The sequence below is a fragment of the Halichoerus grypus genome, chromosome 8 (assembly GCF_964656455.1).
Source record: "Halichoerus grypus chromosome 8, mHalGry1.hap1.1, whole genome shotgun sequence".
In the NCBI taxonomy this organism is placed as follows: Eukaryota; Metazoa; Chordata; class Mammalia; order Carnivora; family Phocidae; genus Halichoerus; species Halichoerus grypus.
The window spans coordinates 53,359,163-53,382,837 of NC_135719.1; the positions used below are offsets into that span (position 1 = coordinate 53,359,163).

At 35.2% G+C, this 23,675-nt stretch overlaps 1 protein-coding gene across 4 annotated transcripts in view; it reads left to right on the forward strand.

Moving 5' to 3' along the window:
* The window catches only part of ICE2 (interactor of little elongation complex ELL subunit 2), a 64,488-nt gene that overhangs the window by 30,260 nt on the left and 10,553 nt on the right, over positions 1 to 23,675 (forward strand). For 3 of the 4 annotated variants that reach the window (XM_078079269.1, XM_078079270.1, XM_036093438.2), the window contains 4 exons: positions 1,363 to 1,404; positions 3,071 to 4,064; positions 4,764 to 4,939; positions 9,193 to 9,322. In XM_078079269.1, coding sequence (XP_077935395.1) covers positions 1,363 to 1,404; positions 3,071 to 4,064; positions 4,764 to 4,939; positions 9,193 to 9,322 — 1,342 coding nt within the window. The remainder of the gene's footprint in view (positions 1 to 1,362; positions 1,405 to 3,070; positions 4,065 to 4,763; positions 4,940 to 9,192; positions 9,323 to 23,675) is intronic. The other variant, XM_078079271.1, reaches the window with a different exon arrangement.

A 23,675-nucleotide genomic window follows, 5' to 3' on the forward strand; every position in this document is an offset into this window, starting at 1 on the left:
TCTGACAGATAAATAAAATCTTGAAAGAAGTTAAGTATAAAAGCCCTATAATAATAACGGAGTAGTATCAAAAAGATGCCAGAGCCAATTGGAGGGTTTCCTATTGACCAGAGATGTGTCATTTAGACATGACAAAGAATGACTGCAATGGATTAAAACATATGAAATATGTTAAAACCCCTGAACTTATAATGATACTTAAAAAAAAAGTACTGGTCACCTTTGGAGGGTGCTAGTACATAAAGTCATTCTAAAAACTGTTTATAAGAAGAAAAAATACCAGATATTTGTCTTGCCTTTCTAGTACAAACTATATTTTAGGGTAATGATAGAATATGACTGTCACCATTTTGCAGCTCCTAGTGAAATAGTGACTCTAAGCAGTAACCATCAGTGGTGGCTATTAAAATCATTAGATCAATGAGGAATTTCATAATGGATAGATTAAGTTGAGGACACTTGATGAACCAACAGATCAATTGTAATATCACAAGAAGAAAGATAACCAGACATCATTAGCCTCCTGGTTGAAGTAGGAAGTACACAGTACCACCATATTCAGATTAAAAAACAAACAAAAAAAAAACTGTACCCGAATCTAATAAAGCTACTAGATTGTTTTAATAGGAAATTTAGGGAATAGAAGAATGTGTTAAATGACATCAGACGGATGCAGAATAACTAACTTGTTTTTTCCTACAAATATCTGGTGATATGGGAGTTGACAGAATATGGGGGAGAGGCATTTGACAAATTAAAGCAAATTGAGAGATATGTCAACCAAATACAGTGTGGGGATCTTGATTAGATCCTGATTGCAGTAAACAATTGTAAGAAGACATTTATCAGACTTGGAAATTTTAACACTGATTAGATATGTTATGACATTAAGGAATTATTAATTTTTATTGATATAACAGATGTTTTAGAGAAGAATCCTTTTACAGCTGCATACTGAAGTATTTACAGATGAATGATATTTTAAATTTTATGTTTGTTCGAGATGAGACCATTGTTTTTTAATTCATTAATTTTTGGTTTTATAATTATTAAATTTCATTTTATTATTATAATTATATTAGTATTTTCTTATTTCTTGAAAAGGCTGTGAATGATATTTCTGATCTTTAATGTCTAGTGTTCTATTTTCTGTTGCTTTTTAACTATTCTGCAATTATTTTTAATTTATTCTTTTATCCAACAATTAGGAGGGTTTTTTAAGGTTCAAGTGCTTGGATTTATTGTTGTTGTTTATATTTTTTCTTAAGATTACTAATTTTATTTCCTTCTAAACAGAGAGTAAGATCTTAGCAGATTCTGCTTTGTGCTATATTGATGTTTTCTTTATATGTTAATTTATAGTCCATCTTTGGAAATACCCCTTGGATTCTTGGGAGGGAAAAGGTATATCTTTGCAGTCTATATATATGTTTTCAGTCATTCATATATATTGGTTTCATTTAATAGTATATGTACTTCCTATATCCCTATTCTACTCAGAGACAGTGTACTGTTGACCAAGTACAATTGTGTTTCTGTCAAATTTTCCTTTTATTTCTCAATTTTGACTACATGTTTTTAAGTTATTTGGCATGTCACAATTTATTATCCATTCATGGATTTCATCTTTTTTCAGTATAGGATTCCTTTGATGCTTTTTGCATTGAATTCTGTTTTGTCTAACACGTAATATTGCTCTCTCTTATTTCCATTTCTTGACGTTATGTCCCATTGTTTTGTTTTTAACCTTTCTGTGTAAGAATGCCTCATGTAAACAGCATATGGTTAACTTTTATTTATTTATTTTTTTACTAAATCTGGTGGTCAACTTTATAAGAGTTACCATTTACTGAGAAGTTTTTTACTATGTGCCAAGGACTATGCCAAGAAACTTTCTATATACAAGTTCTCATTTAATCCTTAGAACAAATCCAAGACGATGACCCTATTATCACTATTTAGAGATGAAGAAATTGAGGTTCAGAGAGGTTGCATAACTTACATAGGTTGTTCTTTCTTACTATGTGATTGCTGTTACAATATTCCTCCCTCAGATCCTAAACTGTACGGCTGGTGGGTGTGTATAGTTTGTAACCAGATATTTATAGTATTTATCCAAATTCCTTTGCTAGATTGAGGAGAGATCTATTGCTGCTTGGGGAGAGGACCGTTTATTCTTGAATAAATTAAAGCTGTCTATAGTTCTTCCATTACCAAAACAGTACATGAAAAACTACAACCTCAATGGCTTCATGTCCCAGAATACAATAAAATCATTTCCTGTCCATATTACTAAGAGTTGTTTTCTCTGAGTAGGTGTAGAAAATCACTGTTAATGTTAGGGATACATCAGAGGCTGATGACCCTTCCCGAGCTGCATTAGAGAGCAGCTTCTTCACAGTGGCAAAGAGGCTTTCCTCCTGGTCAGCTAAATACAGGTGTCTCTGCAAGAGTGTAATAGAGTGGGTATCAGTGAAAATCTACTGCCTTCCTATTTGGCCCCACGTTTGTTCTTTGTGGTTCTATTTTTTTGATTAGTGGAAATTCCTTTTGGGATATGCGGGTTCACAAGTATTCCCTATTTCCTGTGCTGTTACAACATGGCAGATTTGTCTTGTGTTTCATCAACATTTCAGTGGGAAGGCTGGAGGGGAGGGGGGGAGGGAGATGGGGTAACTGGGTGATGGGCATTAAGAAGGGCACGTGATGTAATGAGCACCAGGTGTTACATACAACTGATGAATCACTGAACTCTACCTTGAAATTAATAATATACTATATGTCAATTAACTGAATTTAAATTTTAAAAAATAATTTGAAAACAAAAAAAAATCAGTGATCCATTAAACTCTTGAACGCAAAAAAAAAAAACATTTCAATGAGAAGATAAGGTTGAACAAATTAGTTGCTAGTTTATCATTATCTTAAGCAAGAACCTTCCAAAGCCATTAGACATTTCTTTCTGCTTTTAAAGAGCATGAACTATCTTTGTGAGGGGTAGGGGCATTAAGAGATAGGTGACGGGTGTCCTGGAATACCTGCTAATAGTTTACCAATATATTTTCTTAAGATGTCTTATGAAGTTAATGAGTGCCGAAAAATTGAGACCCTTGAAAATTTGGACCTGGATTTTGATGGTGACGTCACAGAACTTGAAACTTTTGGAGTAAACACCACCAAACCATCAAAATCACCGAGTCCAGCAAGCACTTCCACAGTACCCAACACAACAGATATTCCCACAGCTCCCAGCACAGCAGCCACATCTGTGGTACCAACCGCACCAGACATTTCTGCTCATTCTAGAAGTTTATCTCAGATTCTGATGGAACAGTTGCAGAAGGAGAAACAGCTGGTGACTGGTATGGATGGTGGCCCTGAAGAGTGCAAAAATAAAGATGATCAGGGATTTGTACCATGTGATGAAAAGGCATCAAATTCTGACAAGTTTTTGATGCAGGATAATGACTTGAAAACATCTGATTCCTTACAGTTAGAAAGTTCTACAGAAATTGAAACCTCTCATAAAAATGATTTGGCTACTGATATGGTATATGCCCCTGAAAAACTAAATGTTGTGGAGAACTCAGACAATTCAAAGGAAAAGACTGTTACCTCAGAAGCAGTAAGAAGTGAAGATGTAATTCTTTGCAATAGTGATACAGATGAAGACTGTTTAATCATTGATACAGAGTGTCAAAATAATAGTAATGGAAAGACAACTGATATGAATTCTAATTTAAATTCTAAACCAGCTAGCCCCAATTCTTCTTCAGCACAGGCTTCTGTCGGAAACCAGACTAATGCTACCTGTAGTCCTGAAGAGTCATGTGTTTTAAAAAAACCTATCAAACGAGTATATAAAAAATTTGATCCAGTTGGAGAAATTTTAAAAATGCAGGATGAACTCCTAAAGCCAATTTCCAGAAAAATACCTGAATTGCCCTTAATGAATTTGGAAAATTCTAAACAACCTCCTGCTTCTGAGCAGTCCTCTGCTCCTTCAGATGCCTCTGGTTGGCCAAAATCTGTATGGCCTTCTGCGTTTCAGAAGCCAAAAGGACGTAAGTAAATATTTATAGGGACCTTTATATTAACTATTTTGCCTCTTCCTTATCCTTAGGTTTTTCTCCTTTATTCCCTCACTTTCTCTTTGTTATGACCTGTTTTATAATATTTACATGGTCATTGATACTTCATTTTTCAATGTACTGATCAGTATATCAGCTTCCAAAATCTTCTCTTTAAATATGTACACAAAGTTGTACGGATCTTTGTAACCTCTGTTTATCTAGATGTACAGTGGCTACTGTAACTGCAGGTAACACGGCTCACTGAACTGATGAAGGGGAAGTGATCAAAAATAATCATAAACATTTATGAGTCCAAAATTTACTAATTCATGGTGTTGGACTGTAGTTTTATACTTTTTCACTTTCTGAGATAGATATAAAGCTGTACCCCAGCTCTGCCTAGATTAGGAAAAACATCACTTTTTTAAAACTTTTTTTCTTCTTCATATGTTGTCTCATAAATTTAAACTTTGTCTAGGGTTAGTGAAGGTGGTAGTTAAAGGTTTAACCTTAGCTCTTGGCTGCAGTTCTGTTAAACAGAAATGGTAATACTTAGATGTTCAACTCAGAGAAAATAGAAAAAGTTGATAGAAACGTAAAAATAGATAATTGAATTGTTTTCTTGAATTATGATCGATAAAGAGCTAATGTATTTTTAAATAATAATGAGAAATAAAATTATTTTTAAAGGATTGCCGTATGAACTACAGGACTATGTTGAAGATACATCAGAATATGTAGCTCCTCAGGAAGGAAATTTTGTTTACAAGTTATTTAGCCTACAAGACCTATTGTTACTTGTGCGATGCAGTGTCCAGAGGATAGAGACCAGACCACGTTCTAAAAAACGGAAGAAAATCAGAAGAGTAAGTTGTTACTTGGGAAGTTAGGATGTGGTAGTTTAAGTAGATAATCAGCAGATATTTAACATGCCATTGTTATGAAGTTTAATTTAAAATTGTTGATCACTATTGGAATTTTTCCAGGTTGAGCTGGGGCTTTTTATTTGATTTTTGTGTTTTTTTTAGTAAAATACTGAAAACACTTTTAATAAAGGGAAGTGGAAAGTGTTATATATAAAATTCTTGAATGCCGGTAACATTGTTACATGGAATTTATAAACTTAATGAAAAATGGCACCATCATAGATTTGACCTGGACTGGCATATATATTCCTACTTTCTGTAAGTTTGGAATTCCACTGTGACCTATTAGCCCCTTTTTCTCTTACTTTGGGGATCTTCTTGACTCATTTTAGAAGTCCCAAGTTTTCAAAGGTGGGCTTTCACATGCATTTGAAGTCTTCCCAGAATTGTTAGAAGACCAAATGTTTTCCTTTCTTTTTCCCCTGTTGTTTTTTGGGGGGGGATTGATATAAAAAATATTTTTCAGTTAAAAAGTTCTTGCTACAGTTTGAGTAATTGGTTCTTTATACAGTTTTCCATATTTGATGTTTGAAGTTCTCATTCAGATTAGTTTGATTTTTGTGTGTGACCACTGAATTCTGGTAAATAAAGAGGAGCCTCTATATTATAATTGATTATACTGATGTCTTTCTTTTCATTTTTACTTAAGAGAATTTTTTCTGTGGTGTACATTTGTCACAGTATGTGTGTGTGTTTCTATTTATATTTTTATATTATTATTTCTTAAATTTTGGTGTCTCTATCTCTTGCTCTCTAACTTACTACCTGTAAGAATCCTCAATGACTACTTTAGAATGTTAGTATGTTTGGGGCTAGGAATCAGGTGCTCAAAAGTAGTGATGTTCCAGCATTAACCCTTGTGAATCAAGTCCCTGACACTGCTTTGTCATGTTAAGGAATAACTTGGAAAAGAAAGAAAAGAAGGAAGGAAGGAAAGGAGGCAGGGCGGGCTGTCCAACCTTCCTCAGTGGCTAGTAGCAGGGTCTATCATGAAAAAAACTAAAGCTAACCCATCAGGATCTAGGATCTTTGTTCACCAGAATCCAGTGGACCTGGAGGATCTTTTGCTTGATGTCGTTATCCTTTGTCGAATAGAAGGAAGATTGTAAATACATTTTTAAATTCTTAGTTCTCATAATTTGGTTTTTATCTGTGATTCAAACTTTAAATTTTAGAAACCAAATGGTTTTGAATTAAATGTATGGGGTAGTGTTTTTTATAAGAGAAAGTCAAGGAATAATAAAATACCAAAGATTTTGTATTAGTCTGCTCCTATCCTAAATAAATGCTAATATTATCTGAATTAAAAGATTTTATTTTATTTGCTAATTTTTCCCATCTCATTTATATTTAATGATGATCAATTTAATGGCCATTGCATGAACATCTTGAATATATGTAGTGTCAGTGCTATGTATTGTATATTCAGTGTTTTATTTCTTTAACTTTTACTTGCTGTATCTCTGATTTCTTTGGCGGCTAACCTCATTTCTTTCACTTTCTACCCTTTGAACCCATACCACTTTGTATTGATCTGCCAGCTCACAGCAGTTAGAAACTATTGATGGCCAGTATCTCTTAAGAAAGAATAGCTTAGGGAAATAATCAGATACTGAATTAATTCTTGAAACAGACAACCTGTTAAGGACATTGTCATTCAGTTCACTAAAGTGCAATTTGTAAATGTTGAGATGAAACCTTATAGGAGAGAATTCGCTCTTCATCAAAATATATCAAAATAGCTGAACCCCAAAGAATATCTAAATAGGAACCTTATGTTTTTTATTATTTTACCCAGAGTAAAATTTTAAAATTTTTAGTGAACGGTTATCATATTGTACCTTTTATTACATGTAATAGTTTAGTACACTTGGTTTAAATCCCTTAGTAGAATGCATTTCCTTTGGAATTATGTCCTATTTATCTGTTTCTCCCAAATGTTTTATATCCTAGGAACAAAATGAACAGGTAATAAGTAAATGAGAGGAACTGGTATTATTAGGGAAGGGAACTTTAGGATAATTTAAGTATTAGTTTGAGAAATTTTAAAGTAGCACTATTTAAACTCTAGGTAAGAAAGCATTCTCTTAATATTTACTACTTAAAAACCAGCTTGTTTAGATAAAGCTTTAAAATACTTAGAAGTCTCTTCACTATACTATGATACTAGCTATGAAATATCTATCTAGGGATGTATGGAAAAGTTTAAAAGGTTTATGTGAAAAATTGGAAGACAGAACCAAGAAAAGCTTTCAGTTAGGGAGAATAGGAGTTACCATTCAAGGGAGAAAGGAATAGTAAACTTAATTTTTATAGTTTGAAACTGTGACTGAATTTAAAATTTCACTTTAATTTTAGAATACTACCATAAAATATTCAGACTTTTCTTTCCCTTGGCTTCCTGGAGGTGGCAGTAGAATACATACAGAAATTAAAACCAGATTCAGGACTTAGTTTCATAGATATAAGGCAGTATTATCAAGGAAGATCTACTTATGATCCAAAAAGGATATCTTGTTTATCAATTATTCAACTGTGCTGTAAACTGGCTCTGTCCCTGAGCAAATTTCTTAACCCACTTGACCTCCATTTCTTTATCTCTAGCTTATAGTTGTTAAGTGCAGATTACCAATTGCTGAAGAATTATTATATAATAAAATGCCTTTACCAGTAAAATTATCTTAATCACAATTTAATTTTTTTTAATTGAGAAGACACCGTTAGAGGCCTTGTACTCAAGGTTTGGCCCCTGGAACAACAGCTTATCAAATATGCAAAACCTACTGTATAGAATTGTTGAATTATTGTATTGTACTCTTGAAACTAATATAAAGGGGCACCTGGGTGGCTCAGTCGTTAAGCATCTGCCTTCAGCTCAGGTCCTGATCCCAGGGTCCTGAGATCGAGCCCCGCGTCGGGCTGCCTGCTCCACAGGGAGCCTGCTTCTCCCTCTTCCACTCCCCCTGCTTGTGTTCCCTCTCTCGCTGTGTCTCTCTCTGTCAAATAAATAATAAAATCTTAAAACAAAAAAACAAAAAAAACCATATAAAACTGTAGGTTAATTATACTTCAATTTAAAAAAAAAGCAAAACCTTGTTCTTCACCTCAGATTCTGCATTTTAACAAAGTTATTCACCAGGTTATTCATATGCACATTGAAATTGAAGAAATACTGCTTTAAAAGAGTTTTACACCATTCACAGGTAACCATATAACCAAGTTTATGGTTAACAGAAATTTTACTGGATTTGGATTGTTCTTACCACCATCATTGTTCCAAGCCCACTAAATTTGCCGCTTGGTGAAAATCAGGAATTCTGAAACATTTATGAAATATTTTCAAGTATATGAATAGTGGCAACTTCATATAATTTCAGAAGTACAAACTAGCTATATCACTTTGAATAAATTTCTTAAATCATGTATTTCTCCTTCTGCAGCTGGAAATGAAGAGACTACTATTAAGAGTAGAATATTCTTTGACAGAAATGAGATAACATGAGCACAGTGAACATGACTAACATTATTTCACAAGCATGTATTTCCTTGCATATTCCCTTTACACTAGTAATGGCCACAGTTACTTTACTTAATCTATTTAGTGTCCTGACCAATAAACTCTGATTGGCTACTTTCCTAGTGTTTGGAGCAAAGCCTTTGCATTAATCAAGATAAAGACACTCACAGGTGTTAATGTAGATATTAATGCTTATACCTTCATTCTTAGAATGAAAAAAAGCTGCTCAGAGTATTTGAGCCTGATACCATGTGTCTCATGCTTTAAAAGTGCAAAAAATTCTTACCTTTTTTTATCCTCTGCGAATTACTAGTAGAACAGTCTTTTGCTTTCTAGCATCCCCCTTTGAACCTTTGGGCAATTATGTATCACAGGCTCTGTTCCAAGGATGCTACTGTCAGTTACATTCCCTGATAAAATGTGTGCATATGTAGGGAGGTATGTGAATTTTGGGTGGAGGTGGAGGAGAGCTGTTGGTTCAGGATCTCTTACCTATCCACCTCTTGCCCACATCTAACAAGGGTTCTTTCCATCTTTCTGTCTGAATTCTCCTGTATTTGAAAGGATAAAATAAGATTACCTGATAGTATTTCAAAGTGGCAAAACTATAGGCAAATGTATTTTCTATTAAGAGTAAATTAATGGAGCTTTGAAAAAGTATAACTGTGCATTTCAGCAATTTCCAGTTTATGTACTACCAAAAGTGGAATATCAAGCTTGTTATGGAGTTGAAGCTCTGACTGAAAGTGAACTTTGTCGCTTATGGACTGAAAGTTTATTGCATTCCAACTGCTCATTTTATGTTGGTAAGTTATACAAGAGGATTTGCTCTCCTTTTTAATGCCATTGTAAATACATACTTTTAATCAATTGTAAATACTTCCATTCTGTACTTTCTGCAGTTCTCTTATTGTGTTAACATTCCTATTAAAACATCATTCCTACTGCAGAGTTAAATGGTGGGGTGAAACTAGTGAGATCAGATGTTTTCATTTCCCTCTTATTGTTTAGTTGTGCTTGATGTCAACATAATTGTTTTATTTTTGAAATACTTATTTTATTTTACAGTGTAATAAGCTAAAACTATAGAAGGGTTTTCTAAGGAGCTTCTTTTAAACTATTGGTGTGAACATACTGAAATTTTCTTAAAATTTTAGTGACATTTAAAATTTTTCAATTTTTCTTACTTTGTTTCAGTTTTCTGTTTTTTTGGGGGGTTACGGATTTGATTTGTCTTGGGTTCATGTACAGTTAAATACTTCATATGAAGGATTACTTGCCAGTTGTTACTGATATTGCTCTCTCCCAATGGAATGCCTCATCCCATACTTTTTAATTCATCCCATATGTCTCAGTCCATCTGCACTATCTCAAGTTGCCCTTCCATGAAGTCACTTTCTTCCTTTGGTCTTTCAATACAGGGTCTTTTTTTTTTTTTTTTTAAGATTTATTTATTTTAGAGAGATCACACACTAGCACATGCATGTGCGGGGGAGGGGCAGTTGGAGAAAGGGAGAGAAGCCGACTACCCCGAGTGCAGAGCCTGGAGCATCACGAAGCTTAATCCCAGGAACCTGAGGTTGTGATCTGAGCCGAAACCAAGAGTCAGATGCCCAACCGACTGAGCCACCCAGGTGCCCCTGCACAGTTTTTTTTTTTTTTTTTTTTTTTACCACTTTTATAACTTGTTACTTTCTACTGTAATGTTCTTTTTTATACCTATCCGATCTTCCCATTAGACAGTAAGTAGTTTAAGGTCAGTGTCCTATGAAACTGTATTTTCATAGCAGTTAGCATAATTCCTGGTGTGAAGCAGCTGTTAAGAGTATGTTTTTCTTAATCAAAAAGAGGTTATTCACTTGAAAATTTTTTTTTCCATATTTTGGTTAACCAATATTTTGTCTTTATTGTAGAAGAGTATTAATAAGATAATAATTGATTTGCTCTCTGTGCTTAACTCAAAAAGAAAGTGGTTTTTGTACTTGGTTGTGCACTAGCCCCCTCCTCCTGTTTCATACTGAATGCTGGAACTTTTTTGTTGTAGTTTTTGGCCACTAACTGCAATTGCAGTGTTCCTCCAAAAGGAGGAACATACCAACAGTCTTCACGTAAGCTACTCTGAAGCAATTGCTAGCCACATTCATTTTAGGAAAGGGCGAAACAAAAGCTTATCACTTAAATCCTTTTTAAAGTACTGAAAGAGAATAGACTCAGGACTAAAACAATATGAAGTGGTTTGTTTTTGTTTTTTAATGTACACTTTAACAGATAAAACTGCCATCATCTATATGGTTTACTTCATCTATTCTTTGAAGTCCTAAGTAATTATTGCTCTGTGTGCTCTTTATCCTCAGTAAATCCTACCCACTTAGAAGCCATTCATTTTAATGTAATAGGATAGTGTATTTGGTTTCTTTTACAGTTGTTTGATGAGAAACTTAGTTGTATGGTTGTGTTTTCTTTGGGTTTGGGAATGGGTTTGGTTTTTTATGTGGGGGTGAATATGTTTTAAAATGCACCTGTCTGGCTCAGTTTAGAGCATGCAACTCTTGATTTCAGAATTGTGAGTTCAAGCCCCACATTGGGTGTAGAGATTATTTAAAAATTAAAAAAATCTAAAAAAAATAAAGTATCTATGGGTTAGAGATACTTCCCAGCTTCCCCTCCTTCCAACCAACTTCCCCTCCTCCCAGCCTCACAAGGTACAACTTACAGAATATTGTTGAGTATTTTTTTTTCTCCTTTTGGTTCATTATGTATCTACCACTCACAAATCAAGTTATACGATGCGCTTGAAATGCTCCAAAATTATCCTTAGAAACTATTAAATGTATGTTTGTATGTATGTATATGTGTGGGTGTGGGTGTGTATAAAATAATAGAACAGTTTTTTTTTTTTGAGCGAGGGGGAGAGAGCACACAAGGGGAGGGACAGAGGGAAAGAGAGAGAACCTTAAGCAGGCTCCACTGGGTGTGGGGCCTGACACAGGGCTCAATCTCACTACCTTGAGATCATGACCTGAGCTGAAATTAAGAGTCAGACACTTAACCAAATAAGGCACTTAGGTGCCCCATAGAACAATATTTCTAAGCATGTAATGTGGGACAATGACAATATATCCATTTTTGCTAATCTTCACTATTCCGTAAAACAGGTGATGTTTATCTTTGTTATATAGAGGAAGAAACTAAGGTTTTCTAAGTTTAATGCTCAAGAGTATCCATATCTTTTCTGATTCCACATCCTGTGCTTTTTCTGTTATAATGGAATGGTGGAAATCATGCTGAATGTGGAAGTCAGAAGATACATGTATGATTACTATACATTTTATAATTCTCTTACCTTGCTTGGGTAGAATCATTTAACTCCCTAGGCTTGAGCTTTTTGACCTATACATAATGAATATAATAATATTTTATTCAACCTGCTTCAAGGGTTGTATATACAGATCTTTTTAAATTATAATTATTACCTAATATATTGCCCCCAAAGTAGACTTCTTCTTGATGAAAATAGATACCACAGGACAATGAAGTAATATTTTATATATTTTTGTACTGAGGAAAAAGCTATTAACCTAGAATTAGGTGAAAATATGGAAAATCATCTTTATGATAAAGAGTTAAAGGATTTCTCTTTTTTTTAATTTTATTTATTTATTTATTTGAAAGAGAGAGAGAGAGCATGAGTGGGGGGAAGAGCAGAGGAAGAGGGAGAAGCAGACTCCCTGCTGAGCAGGGAGCCCAACCAGGGGCTCAATTCCAGAATCCCGAGATCATGACCTGAGCGGAAGGGAGACACTTAACCAACTGAACCACCCAGGCAGCCCCTATCCATTTAACTTTAGGAACCTGTTTAGGTTGTTTCCATTGTAATGCAACTGTGAAAATTCTTGTAAATGCCTATTAGTATGCTGCATACATATTGCTATTTGGGCATATACTGAGGAGTGGAATTATTGGGTCATACTTTAGGTATACATTCAAATTTAGTAGATAATTTCAGAAAGTTTTCCAAAGCTATTGAACCACTTCACATTTATAATAGAAATATGTGATAGTTTCAGTTTCTTCACATCCTTACCCACACTTGGCCTTATCAGTTTACTTAATTTTAGCCATGCTGGTGGGTAGGTATAATTAATATTTCATTATTGTTTTACTTTGCCTTTCTTTGGTGGTTTATGAAATTGGGCACCCTTTCATGTGATTAATCATTTGGATATTCAATTTTGTGAATTGCCTATTTAACTCTTGCTCATTTTTCTATTGTCAGGGGTTTTTTGTGTGTTTTTGGTTTTTTAAGTAGGCTCCATACCTGGCATGGAGCCCAACATGAACTCACAACCCTGAGATCAAGACCTGAGCTGGGATGGAGAGTAGAATGCTTAACTGACTGAGCCACCCAGGCGCCCCCTTTTGTCAGGTTTTTGTTTGGTCCTTCCTTGTTGGTTTTAAGTTTTACAAATATTTTTCTCCCACTGGGTAACTTACCTTCTCAGTCTCTTAATAGTATCTTTTGAACTTACCAGTTTACTAGTCATTTCCTTTCTGATTCATGCTTTTTTTGTCCTATTTTAAACCGTCCCCCCTCCCCGGCAAGATCATGAAGATACTCTCCTATATTATCTTCTAGAATCTTTATTTTTTTCTAGCCCTTATTTTTAGATACACAGACTATGTGGTATTTAATTTTACATGGAATATCAAGATTTTATTTTCAATAGTGGGCACTGTGAATTGAAAAGACCATCCTTTCTCTGCTGCTCTGCAATGCTACTTGTGTTATAAATCATATATGTGACTCTAATTCTAGACTCCCTATGTATCCTTGTGGCAGTATCTGTTTTAATTACTCTAAGTGGAGTAATTACTTAATTTTTCTAGGTAACCTAGCTAGACAGTAAACACTGTAAATTACTCTAACTATAAAATATTCTACTCTTTTGTAAAGTGAATCTTGTCAACTTTTCTTCAGGAGTTTCTTGGCTATTCTTGGCCGTTTGTGTTTACAAATTTTGGAATCAGCTTGTCAGTTTCTATCAACAACAACAAGAAGAAGATTGGGATTTTTGTTAGCAAGTGCACTGACTCAGTGTGGAGCAAATTGATAGCTTCACAATAACGTCTTCTAATTTGTGAACTTTACATATTCCTTTATTTATATCTTTAATTTCTCTTAGTATTTTATGGTTTTCTATGTAGAGATCTTGTACACTTTGTTAAGTGTATTTTTAAGCTATTATAAATGGTATTTCTGACATTTTATTTTCTTAAGGTTTGTTACTAAAATATAAAATTTATTTATATATTGATTTTGTATATTGATCTTCTATCTAGCAACTTTGCTAAAGTCACTTACTCATTCTAATAATTTAGGTTTTTTAAGTAACCAATCGTGTCTTCTGCAAATAATGGCCATTTTATTTCTTCTTTCCAATCTTTATAACTTTTTTTTCCTTGACTTCATTGCCTAGCACTTGAATACAAGGTGAATAATGGGCCTTTGCCTTATTTCTAATCTTAAAAGGGAACGTTTTCAGCAATTCACCATTGGGTTTGGTATTTTATATAGGTTTTTGTAGATACTTTTAATTAGAATAAAGAAGTTCCTTTTTATGCCTAATTTAAGAATTTTAATCATGAATGGGCAAAAAAACTTATCAGATATTTTCTTTGCTTTTACTGATATGATGGTATGACTTTTCTCTTATTCTGCTAATGTGATGACTCCTGTTGATTCATTTAAAAATGTTAATCCAACCTTGTGTTCCTGCAATAAACCCAGCTTGATCATAATATATTGCTCTTTTTATATATTGGTAGATTTAGTTTAATATTAATGTTAATTTTGTTAATATTAATTCTGCCATCTGTGTTTATGAATGAGATTGGCCTATAATACCTTGCCTAGGTATTGGTATTAAGGTTATGTTTATACCATAAAATGAGTTGGGATGTATTCCTTCTTCTTCTCTTATCTGGTAGAATTTCTATAAAACTGGTGTTATTTCTCCTACAAATGTTTGGTAAAAGTTACCTAGGAAGCATGTGGACCTAAGTTTTCCTTTTTGAGAACCTTCTAATTATCTGTTCTGTTTTTAAATTAGTTTTAGAGCCATTCAGTTGTTTAATTTCTTGCATCAGTTTTGTAACTTGTGTGTTTTTAAGAAATTTGTTCAGTTTAAGTTTTCAAAATTATTGGCATAAAGGTATAATATCCTCTTAAAATCTTTTAATGTCTATAGTACCTGTAGTAATTACTACACATCACTAATAATTTGGGTTTATATCTACCATTTTAATATATGTTTTCTATTTGACTCATTGTTTTAAGGACCTTTTTTTGTCTTAGTGCCTTCTTATGAATTGAATATTTTTTTATTGCATTTTTTCCCTTGATTAACAGGATAGTTCTATATTAACATAATTATATACTCTTTTACTACTCTTTTAAGGGTTACTCTAGAGGTGTCCTAATACAGTGGCTCCTAGCCACAGGTGACTATTTTAAACTTATTAAAATTAAGTAAAACTTAAAATTCAGTTTCTTAGTCATACCGTGTGTGAGTTTCAAGTGCTTGAAAGCTGCATCTGGTTACCATATTGAACAGTGCAGAGATTTCCAGCATCACAAAAAGTTCAATTGGACAGTGCTACTCTAATCATAACATGCATCCCTGACTTATCCCCATTAAATAGTATTTTATATTTTCTCTATATTATTATTGTATACATTTGATATTCAGTTACATTTATTCATATATTTAACCTTTTTAATGCTTTTCTTCTCATATCTCTAAGATTCTAACTAGTATCATTTTCCTCTGCCTGAAGAATACCCTTTAGTATTATCTTTATTATAGATAGCTTAGTGACAAAGACTCTCAGTTTTTATTCATCCAAAAGGTTTGTTTATTATTTCACCTTTATTGAAGGATAGATATTTCATTGTCTTCTTGTTTCTTTTGTTTCTGTTGAAAAGTCAGCTGTCCATCTTATTTTTATTTATTTATTTTTTTGCTCCTTTGAAAGTATACAACTCCTTTCTCTGCAGATTAAAAATTTTATCTTTCTCCCTGTTTTTCAAGAATTTTTCTCAATGTACTTACATTAGGTTTTCTTTGTAAATATTTCTTTTGGGGTTTATATTGCTCCTTGAATATGTGACTTGATGACTTCTAAAAATTTTGGAGAATTCTCAGTCATTATGTCACTAAATATCAATCACTTCTTCCTCATTTTCTCTCTTTCTTCTCTGGGATTTTAGTTGCATTATGGTGTATCTTACTGTAACCCTAATGTCTTTTCTTTATTTCCTTTCCTTTTGACTCTTCATGTATCATTTTTGATATTTTTTTCTGGTTCATTAATTCCCTCTTCACCTATCTCTAATACACTATTTAACCCATGATTTGAGTCCTTAATTTCAATTATTGTATTCTTCAGTTCTAGATTTTCCATTTGATTCTTTTTTATAGATTATAGTTTTTGACAGAAATTCTCAATCTTTCCTTTAGCATATTAGGCAAAACTCTTTTAAAATCTGTGTCCATTACCTCTGTTATCTAGATTTCTGGTGCGTTTTTTCTATTATCTTTTGTGTATTCATTTCTTAGGGCTGCTGTAACAAAGTACCACAAACTAAGTAGCTTCAAACAACAGAAATTTCTTGTTTCACAGTTCTAGAGATTAGAAATACAAAATCAAGGTGTCACCGGGCCATGTTCCCTCTGAAACCTGTAGGAGAGAATCCTTCATTGCCTTTTCTATCTTCTGATATCCACCAGCAATTTTTGGCGTCTTTGGCTTGTAGATGCATCACCCTCATCTCTGTTTCTCTCATCATGTGGCATCTTCTTCCTGTGTGTCTCTCTCCTCTTCTTAGAAGGACACCAGTCATATTGGATTAAGGGCCCACCCTGCTCCAGTATGACCTCATCTTAATCTTTAATTATGTTTGCTATGATCCTGTTTCCAAGGAAGGTCATGTTCTGAGGTACTGTGGGTTAAGGCTTCAACATATCTTTTGCAGGGGACACAATTCATCTCATAACGTGTTTCTTTGTTTTTTTTTTTTTTAACATGTTGTGTCATTGTATGCCAGAATGTTCTTTATTAAGGGCCAGCTATTGTATATGAAAAATTGTGGAGATAATGAGAAAGTTAAAATGTTATCTTCCTCTAGACAAGATTACTTTTGATTCACCTTGATTCTGTTACAGGGATTTAGATAACATGAAGCTTGACTTTGAACCCTACAAAGATCAGTCCGTTTCCCACTTAATGCTAGTGTGTTGCTATTCAGGGTCTCTGCAGATAAGAGTGGATGTAGCCGGACTGACACTGCCAATCATTGAAAAGACCTGTTTGTAAGGCTGGCCCTTAGCTGGTATCTGGGAACTTGGCTAGTAAACTTCCCTGTACTGATATAAGACGTTTTTAGCTGATAAGGATGGCTCATAGTACCTACACTGTACAAACAGTGTGGCTTATTCTAAACATCTGCTTTCCTTTTAAGAGTCTTTGGTATGAGCTAGGCAGAAGACACCTACATGATGAGCCTCCAATAAAAACCTTGAGTGCTGAGTCTCTAATGAACTTTTCCAGTATACAAAAAAACTGTTGCTAGAAGAATTAAGTGCATCTTATGCGACTTCAGTGGGAAGGGACTTTTTTTTTTAATTGTGGTAAAATATACGTATTTTAGAATAACATAGAATTTACCATTTTAACCATTTTAGTGTACAATTCAGCATACATTTTTTTTTTTTTTTAAAGATTTTATTTATTTATTTGAGAGAGAGAGAGCACAAGAGGGAGGAGTGGGAGAGGGAGAAGCAGACTCCCTGCTGAGCAGGTAGCCCGATGCGGGACTCGATCCCTGGACTCCAGGATCATGACCTGAGCCGAAGGCAGTCGCTTAACCAACTGAGCCACCCAGGCGCCCCCAGCATACATTTTTAATACAATTCAGTGATACTAAGTAGATTCAGAGTTGTGAAGCCATCACCACTATCTACTTCAAGAACTTTTTTATCATCCCAGACAGAAACTCGGGAAAGACCCAGAGATTTCACCTGGTTTCCTATGGGCTTCACTCCATACACCTTTTCCTTTTACTCTTTATTTTTATTTATTTTTTTGCTTTGTATCCTTTTGCTGTAACAAGTCTTATCCATGAGTACAACTGTATGCTGAATCCTATGAGCTCTTTTAGAGAATCACCAAACCCAGGGAGCCCCTTGTTACACAAGGTCCCAACTCAGAGCTTAGGTGTTCAATTCATTGATAGATCCTGAAATCCAGTTTTTGTTCCTCTGATCCTGACAGACTGTTGAAAGCCCTGGTCCATTTCTTAGCCTTTTGTTGCTTTTTCCAGAGAAAAGCAACCCCAAGGGCCAGGCTCACATCTCTGGGTTTCTTTCTTCTTTTAGTTGTTGGCTTCTTTACCCTTAACCCACACAGCTATATATCCAATCCCTTTTCCTGGTTGCCACTAACAAATTATATACTTTAATTACTTATGCTATCTATTGCCTGTCTTTGTGTTTCTTGTTTACTATCAATATCCCAAGGTCCTAGAACAGTATTTGACACATGGAGATACTCAATTATGTTTAGAATAAGTTAGGTTTCCTTTGATAACTGGTTGAAGGAACAGTAAAAGTCAAGGAGAATAGAAATGGTGGAAACCAAACCATTGAATTTATATACTCTCTCTCTCTATATATATACACACACATACATACATACTTTATATATTCTTTTTACTGTCTCAGGATGTGCATAAGATAAACCATTGGGATGTAGGAAGAGAATAATATAACTAACTTATTTTTTCTCCAAATAACAATTAAACATTACTCATATTAAGTATATGGATTGATAAGTGGTACCCTCTCTTTATGTTGTCATACAGTCCTGTCACATATAATACTGAAAGAATCTTCATCATCTCCACATAGCACACCTCTAGGGAGACAGCGTGCTTAATTCCTTCCATATGAATGGCCACCCCCAGAGTTGTGCCATACAGCATCCTTGGGTCTGTTAAGTATGATTTTGTTGCCAAAAATGAAAGATGCCACTATTTTAAACAAAAACAAACAAAAAACTGTACCTCTGTATACTTTAAAAACTTGGAATCAGATTAGGAAAAAAAAAAAAAAATCTCTTAAAATCTTCCAGAGAGCCTCAAGGATAGGAATGTAGCTCCTGTCTTAACATTTGTAAGAAAAGGGGCACCTGGGTGGCTCAGTCGTTAAGCGTCTGCCTTCGGCTCAGGTCGTGATCCCGGGGTCCTGGGATCGAGCCCCGCATCGGGCTCCCTCCTCTGCGGGAAGACTGCTTCTCCCTCTCCCCTCCCCCTGCTTGTGTTCCCTCTCTCGCTGTGTCTCTCTGTCAAATAAATAAAAATCTTAAAAAAAAAATTTTTTTTTAAAAAAACATTTGTAAGAAAAACTGGTTAACATCAGGGAAGATGGCCTTTTACTAGTAGAATTTAGAGGAAAAACCTTTGTGTTATTGGTATATGGTGTTAAAAACTATCACTGTCATTCTCGTAAGCCCAGCAATAAGGCATTTATTGCATGTGGATCTTTGTATCATTGTATCTTTTTGGCAGCCACTAAAACCTGTAGAAAATGAATTGAACTTTGAATCCATCCTTCAAATAGATGTATCACACGGTTTTTTTTTTAAGATTTTTATTTATTTGACAGAGAGAGACAGCAATAGAGGGAACACAAACAGGGGCAGTGGGAGAGGGACAAGCAGGCTTCCCATGGAGCAGGGAGCCCGATGCGGGGCTCGATCCCAGGACCCCGGGATCATGACCTGAGCCGAAGGCAGACGCTTAACGACGGAGCCACCCAGGCTCCCTGTATCACACAGTTTTAAACCAAGATTTCTCAAAACCATAGTTAACTATACATTGTGTATTATTTACGTTCTTCAAAAAAATTTTGGTCTAAGTGCTATTAATGAACAGTTTTTAATGTGTGTAGACCACTGCTATAAGCAATAGAGGAAAGTAAAGTTCAGAATAATTAAGTAACTTATTCATAGATACAGAGTTTATCAGTTGGCAGGACCAGAATTGAGTCATAGTTTTTTGTTTGTTTGTTTGTTTTAAAGATTTTTTATTTATTTGACAGAGACAGCAAGAGAGGGAACACAAGCAGGGGGAGTGGGAGAGGGAGAAGCAGGCCTCCCACCGAGCAGGGAGCCCGATGCGGGGCTCGATCCCAGAACCCTGGGATCAGGACCTGAGCCGAAGGCAGATGCTTAACGACTGAGCCACCCAGGCGCCCCATAGTTTTTAAGGGTCAATAACTTTGCCATAAAATTAAAAAGGGCTAGGGAAGAATTGAGGGAGGGGCGGGGAGGTGTCAGATGTAACAAAAGTAAAGGATTTTGTGTGTGACAGTATTAATCAATGTAAATTAAAACAAATGACTTTACTGTTTAGAAACCGGATTCCAAAAGTCTTGACCACAAACTTTCCAAGCACGTATGTTCTCTCTCTCATGCACTCGTGCACCATAGTCCTTCCTTAGCTGTGGCCTGAGCTTTCCTCTCAACCAATGCTAGCCACTCCTCCATTTATCTTAATCATTTCGTTGTCATTTTTCCCTGTCCAGGCTATGATCTCAAGAGTTCAAGGAAATTTAAGATAATTTCTCCTCAAAAATCAAATTTGGGGGTCCGTACATTAGATCAGTGAGGATAGAGTTTATTTGCATGATTGCGCGATTCAGATAAAACATGTCTTACAAGATAAAGTGATATAAGATCTCAATTACTGTCTTTAACTGAAGAGCACATTGGTTTGTAGGAAATGAGTTCAGTAATTCTCAAACATGGTGGCTCATCAGAATCACTTGTAGGGCTTGTTAGAGTAGAGATTGCTGGCCCTGACCCTACTGTGTCTGATTCAGTAGGTCTAGATTGGGACCCAAGACTTAGCATTTCTAGCATGTTCTCAGGTGCTGCTGATGCTGCTAGTCTGGGGCCTGCATCTTGAGAACCACTTCTGTAGCTCATAGTCTCTTTTTCAGGTAGAATAAATGTACTTTTTTTGTTGTTGTTAATGTTTGTCTGCTTCACCTTACTATGAATATGTTCTCTTCCCCTCAGTTGTAGTACTCTTTTTATCCTCAGGTCCCATAAAAACATTGAAAGATACTCCTTAAAGAAAATTCCCAAAGGTGGCTCAGTCGTTAAGCTGCTTCCTTCGGCTCAGGTCCTGATCCCAGGGTCCTGGGATCGAGCCCTGCATTGGGCTCCCTGCTCAGCGGGGAGTCTGCTTCTCCCTCTCCCTCTGCCTGCTGCTTCCCCTACTTGTGCGCTCACTCTCTCTTCTGTCAAATAAATAAGTAAAATCTTTAAAGAAAAGAAAAGAAAATTCCCAAAGTAATCTTATCACAACTTCTGTATCTACCTCCTAATCCTTTAATATATATATCAGTTCTATATAGTTGACATAAGGCAGGCCTTGCTTTTGCACAGTTCTGAGAAAAACCAGTTTCAGTTACTACAGTGTATTGACTACTTCACCGCTGACTCTTCAGTCCACATATCACTACATAAATAACAGATGCACGTCATGACCAGTCACCAGTCATGTCCCATTTTCCAAACTCTGTCAGTGGTCACTGTGCACCTGTTACTGAGTTCATACACAAAAAACAAAGTGTGTATTTGTGTTCCATCCTTGTCTCCCAGTGATAAACTCATGTAATTTTATAAAAGTGGATAATCAAAGAGTTGGCCAACAATGATTAAAGCACAGCAAAGAAATAAAAAGTGATACTGCAGGAAGTGAAATTCGAAGTGAACATAACTGGAGTTACAGGAGAAACAGCTGATAGTAGGAATGTTGACACTGCTGATGTTCAAGAGACTCTAGATATGCCGCCACAGGAATTTAGTGAAGGCAAATTTAGGGATGTAAATGAGGAAAGTAGTTGTGACATAAAGAATGAAAAAGTGATACCCGTATAAGATTTTACATGAAAGGAAGGAGATATTTCCTGACATTTAAAGCACAAAGGAGGGGCTCCCTGGTGGTTCAGTCAGTGAAGCATCTGCCTTCGGTTCAGGTCATGGTCTCGGGGTGCTGGGATCGAACCCCACATTGGGGCTGAGCAGTGGAGCCTGCTTCTTCCTCTCCTTCTGCTGTTCCCCCTGCCTGTGCTCGCTCTCTCTGTCAAATAAATAAATAAGATCTTTAAAAAAACATAATAAAACACAAAGGATACAATGTTGGAAGCTGATCCTAACTTAGGAAGGAGTATGACAATCCACGGCATAGAAAAGATGCTTGCTTCCTATCATAAGTTGTTCGAGAAGAAGGTTTGACGTAGAAAAGATGCTTGCTTCTTATCATAAGTTGTTCCAGAAGAAGGTTTGACAAGCAGTGTTCAAACTGCTCCTGATAAGTTTTTTTATAAAAAAATAAAATACCTTCAGTGTTTTTAATGTTTTAAATTACAGTATACTAAATAAATATTAGTTTTGCTTTTTTTTCATTTCCCTATACATTTATAATTGAGGGAGAATTCATAATGTGACAAAAAAAATTTTTTAAGATTTATTTATTTATTTTAGAGAGAGAGCATGGGGGTGGGTGGCAGAGGAGAGAGAGTCTTAAGCAGACTCCTCACTGAGTGCGGAGCCCAACAGGGGGCTTGATCTCACAGCCCTGAGATCAGGACCTGAGCTGAAACTAAGAGTTGGAGGCTTAACCAATTGTGCCTCCCAGGTGTCCCAACAACAACAAAAAAATTTAAGATTTATTTATTTATTTGAGAGAGAGAGTACACACACACATGCACAAGTGGGGAGAGTAGCAAAGGGAAAGGGAGAGAGAGAATCTCAATCAGATCCCCACTGAGTGCAGACCCTGATGTGGAGCTTGATGATGACCCATAAGATCATGACCTGAGCTGAAATCAAGAGTTGGACATTTAACTGACAGAGCCACCCAGGCACCCCTTGACAAAAAGTTTTAAAGGTTATGGAACAATTACCATTTTTCACATTAAAATAGCTTGCATGGTTTCAGCTTGTATCATTTTTATCATCCCATACTGCATGCAAAGCAAGGACTGCCTGTTCGTATGTATGTATATATATGTGTGTATGTATGATTGGATGCATGTATATAAAGCCTTTAATTGTATTATATAAAGGCTTTATTTGTACTCTGTAAAGCAGTGCTTCCCAACCTTGACACACAAAAAATACTTGGATAGCGCTGTGATATACAAAAGAGATTTCTCATGGCTGAAGGGGAGTGGCCAGGAAACTTTCCAAGCCTTGCTCAGCTGCCCCAAGGGCCGGGGAGATAAATATTTCAACCACACATATGAGTCATTTGAGGCCCCCAGGTGAAAATGTGCCAATATTGAGAGAATTGTTAACTCCTTGAAGAAGTAGGCCTCCTGGCACTTAGTATGGCGTTCTCTGTATAGTTATTTTTGGCTGACCATATTTGACATATACTATAATACATATTTTTTATTGAGATTTCTTTAAAAAGCAAAGACTTGTTAATCTCAAAGGCATATTTAGTAAGTATCTAAATATGTTTTATTGTATTTAATATTCCCTTTCTACAGTTACTAAAGCATTAAAATGTGTCTTTGTTATTAGAAACGTCACTGTATAATGAGTGTTAGAAATGTAGAGGTGAAACTAAAACTTGGCATAGGAAATAATAAGTAGGCGTGGGAAAAATAGATTCGTTGTTTTAAAGAAAAGCATCTGGTAAAAATGTTTCTAATTCTTTTTATGAGCTGAAAGCAAATGAAAGGGGGCTTTATATGAAAATTAGATATTATGTGCATTTTTTGTTGTCCCAGTGATTGACATCAGCTTCCCAGGTAATGTGTTTTGATAACTAAATACTACAAGTTCAAAAATAAAAGTAAAAAATGATACTTTCAGCATTGATGAGTGTTACACTCTTGTCATACTAACTGATGTTTTTAACTCTGGTTTTTGTATTGACTTGATTATATAACATTTAACTTAGGGCTGTCTTTTATATCATTCTTCTTGGTACATTTCAAGGCCTAAGTGTCCTGTCTTAACCTATGTTGTTGTAGAACATACACATTACTTTTTAAAATGAAAGTGACACCATTTGCT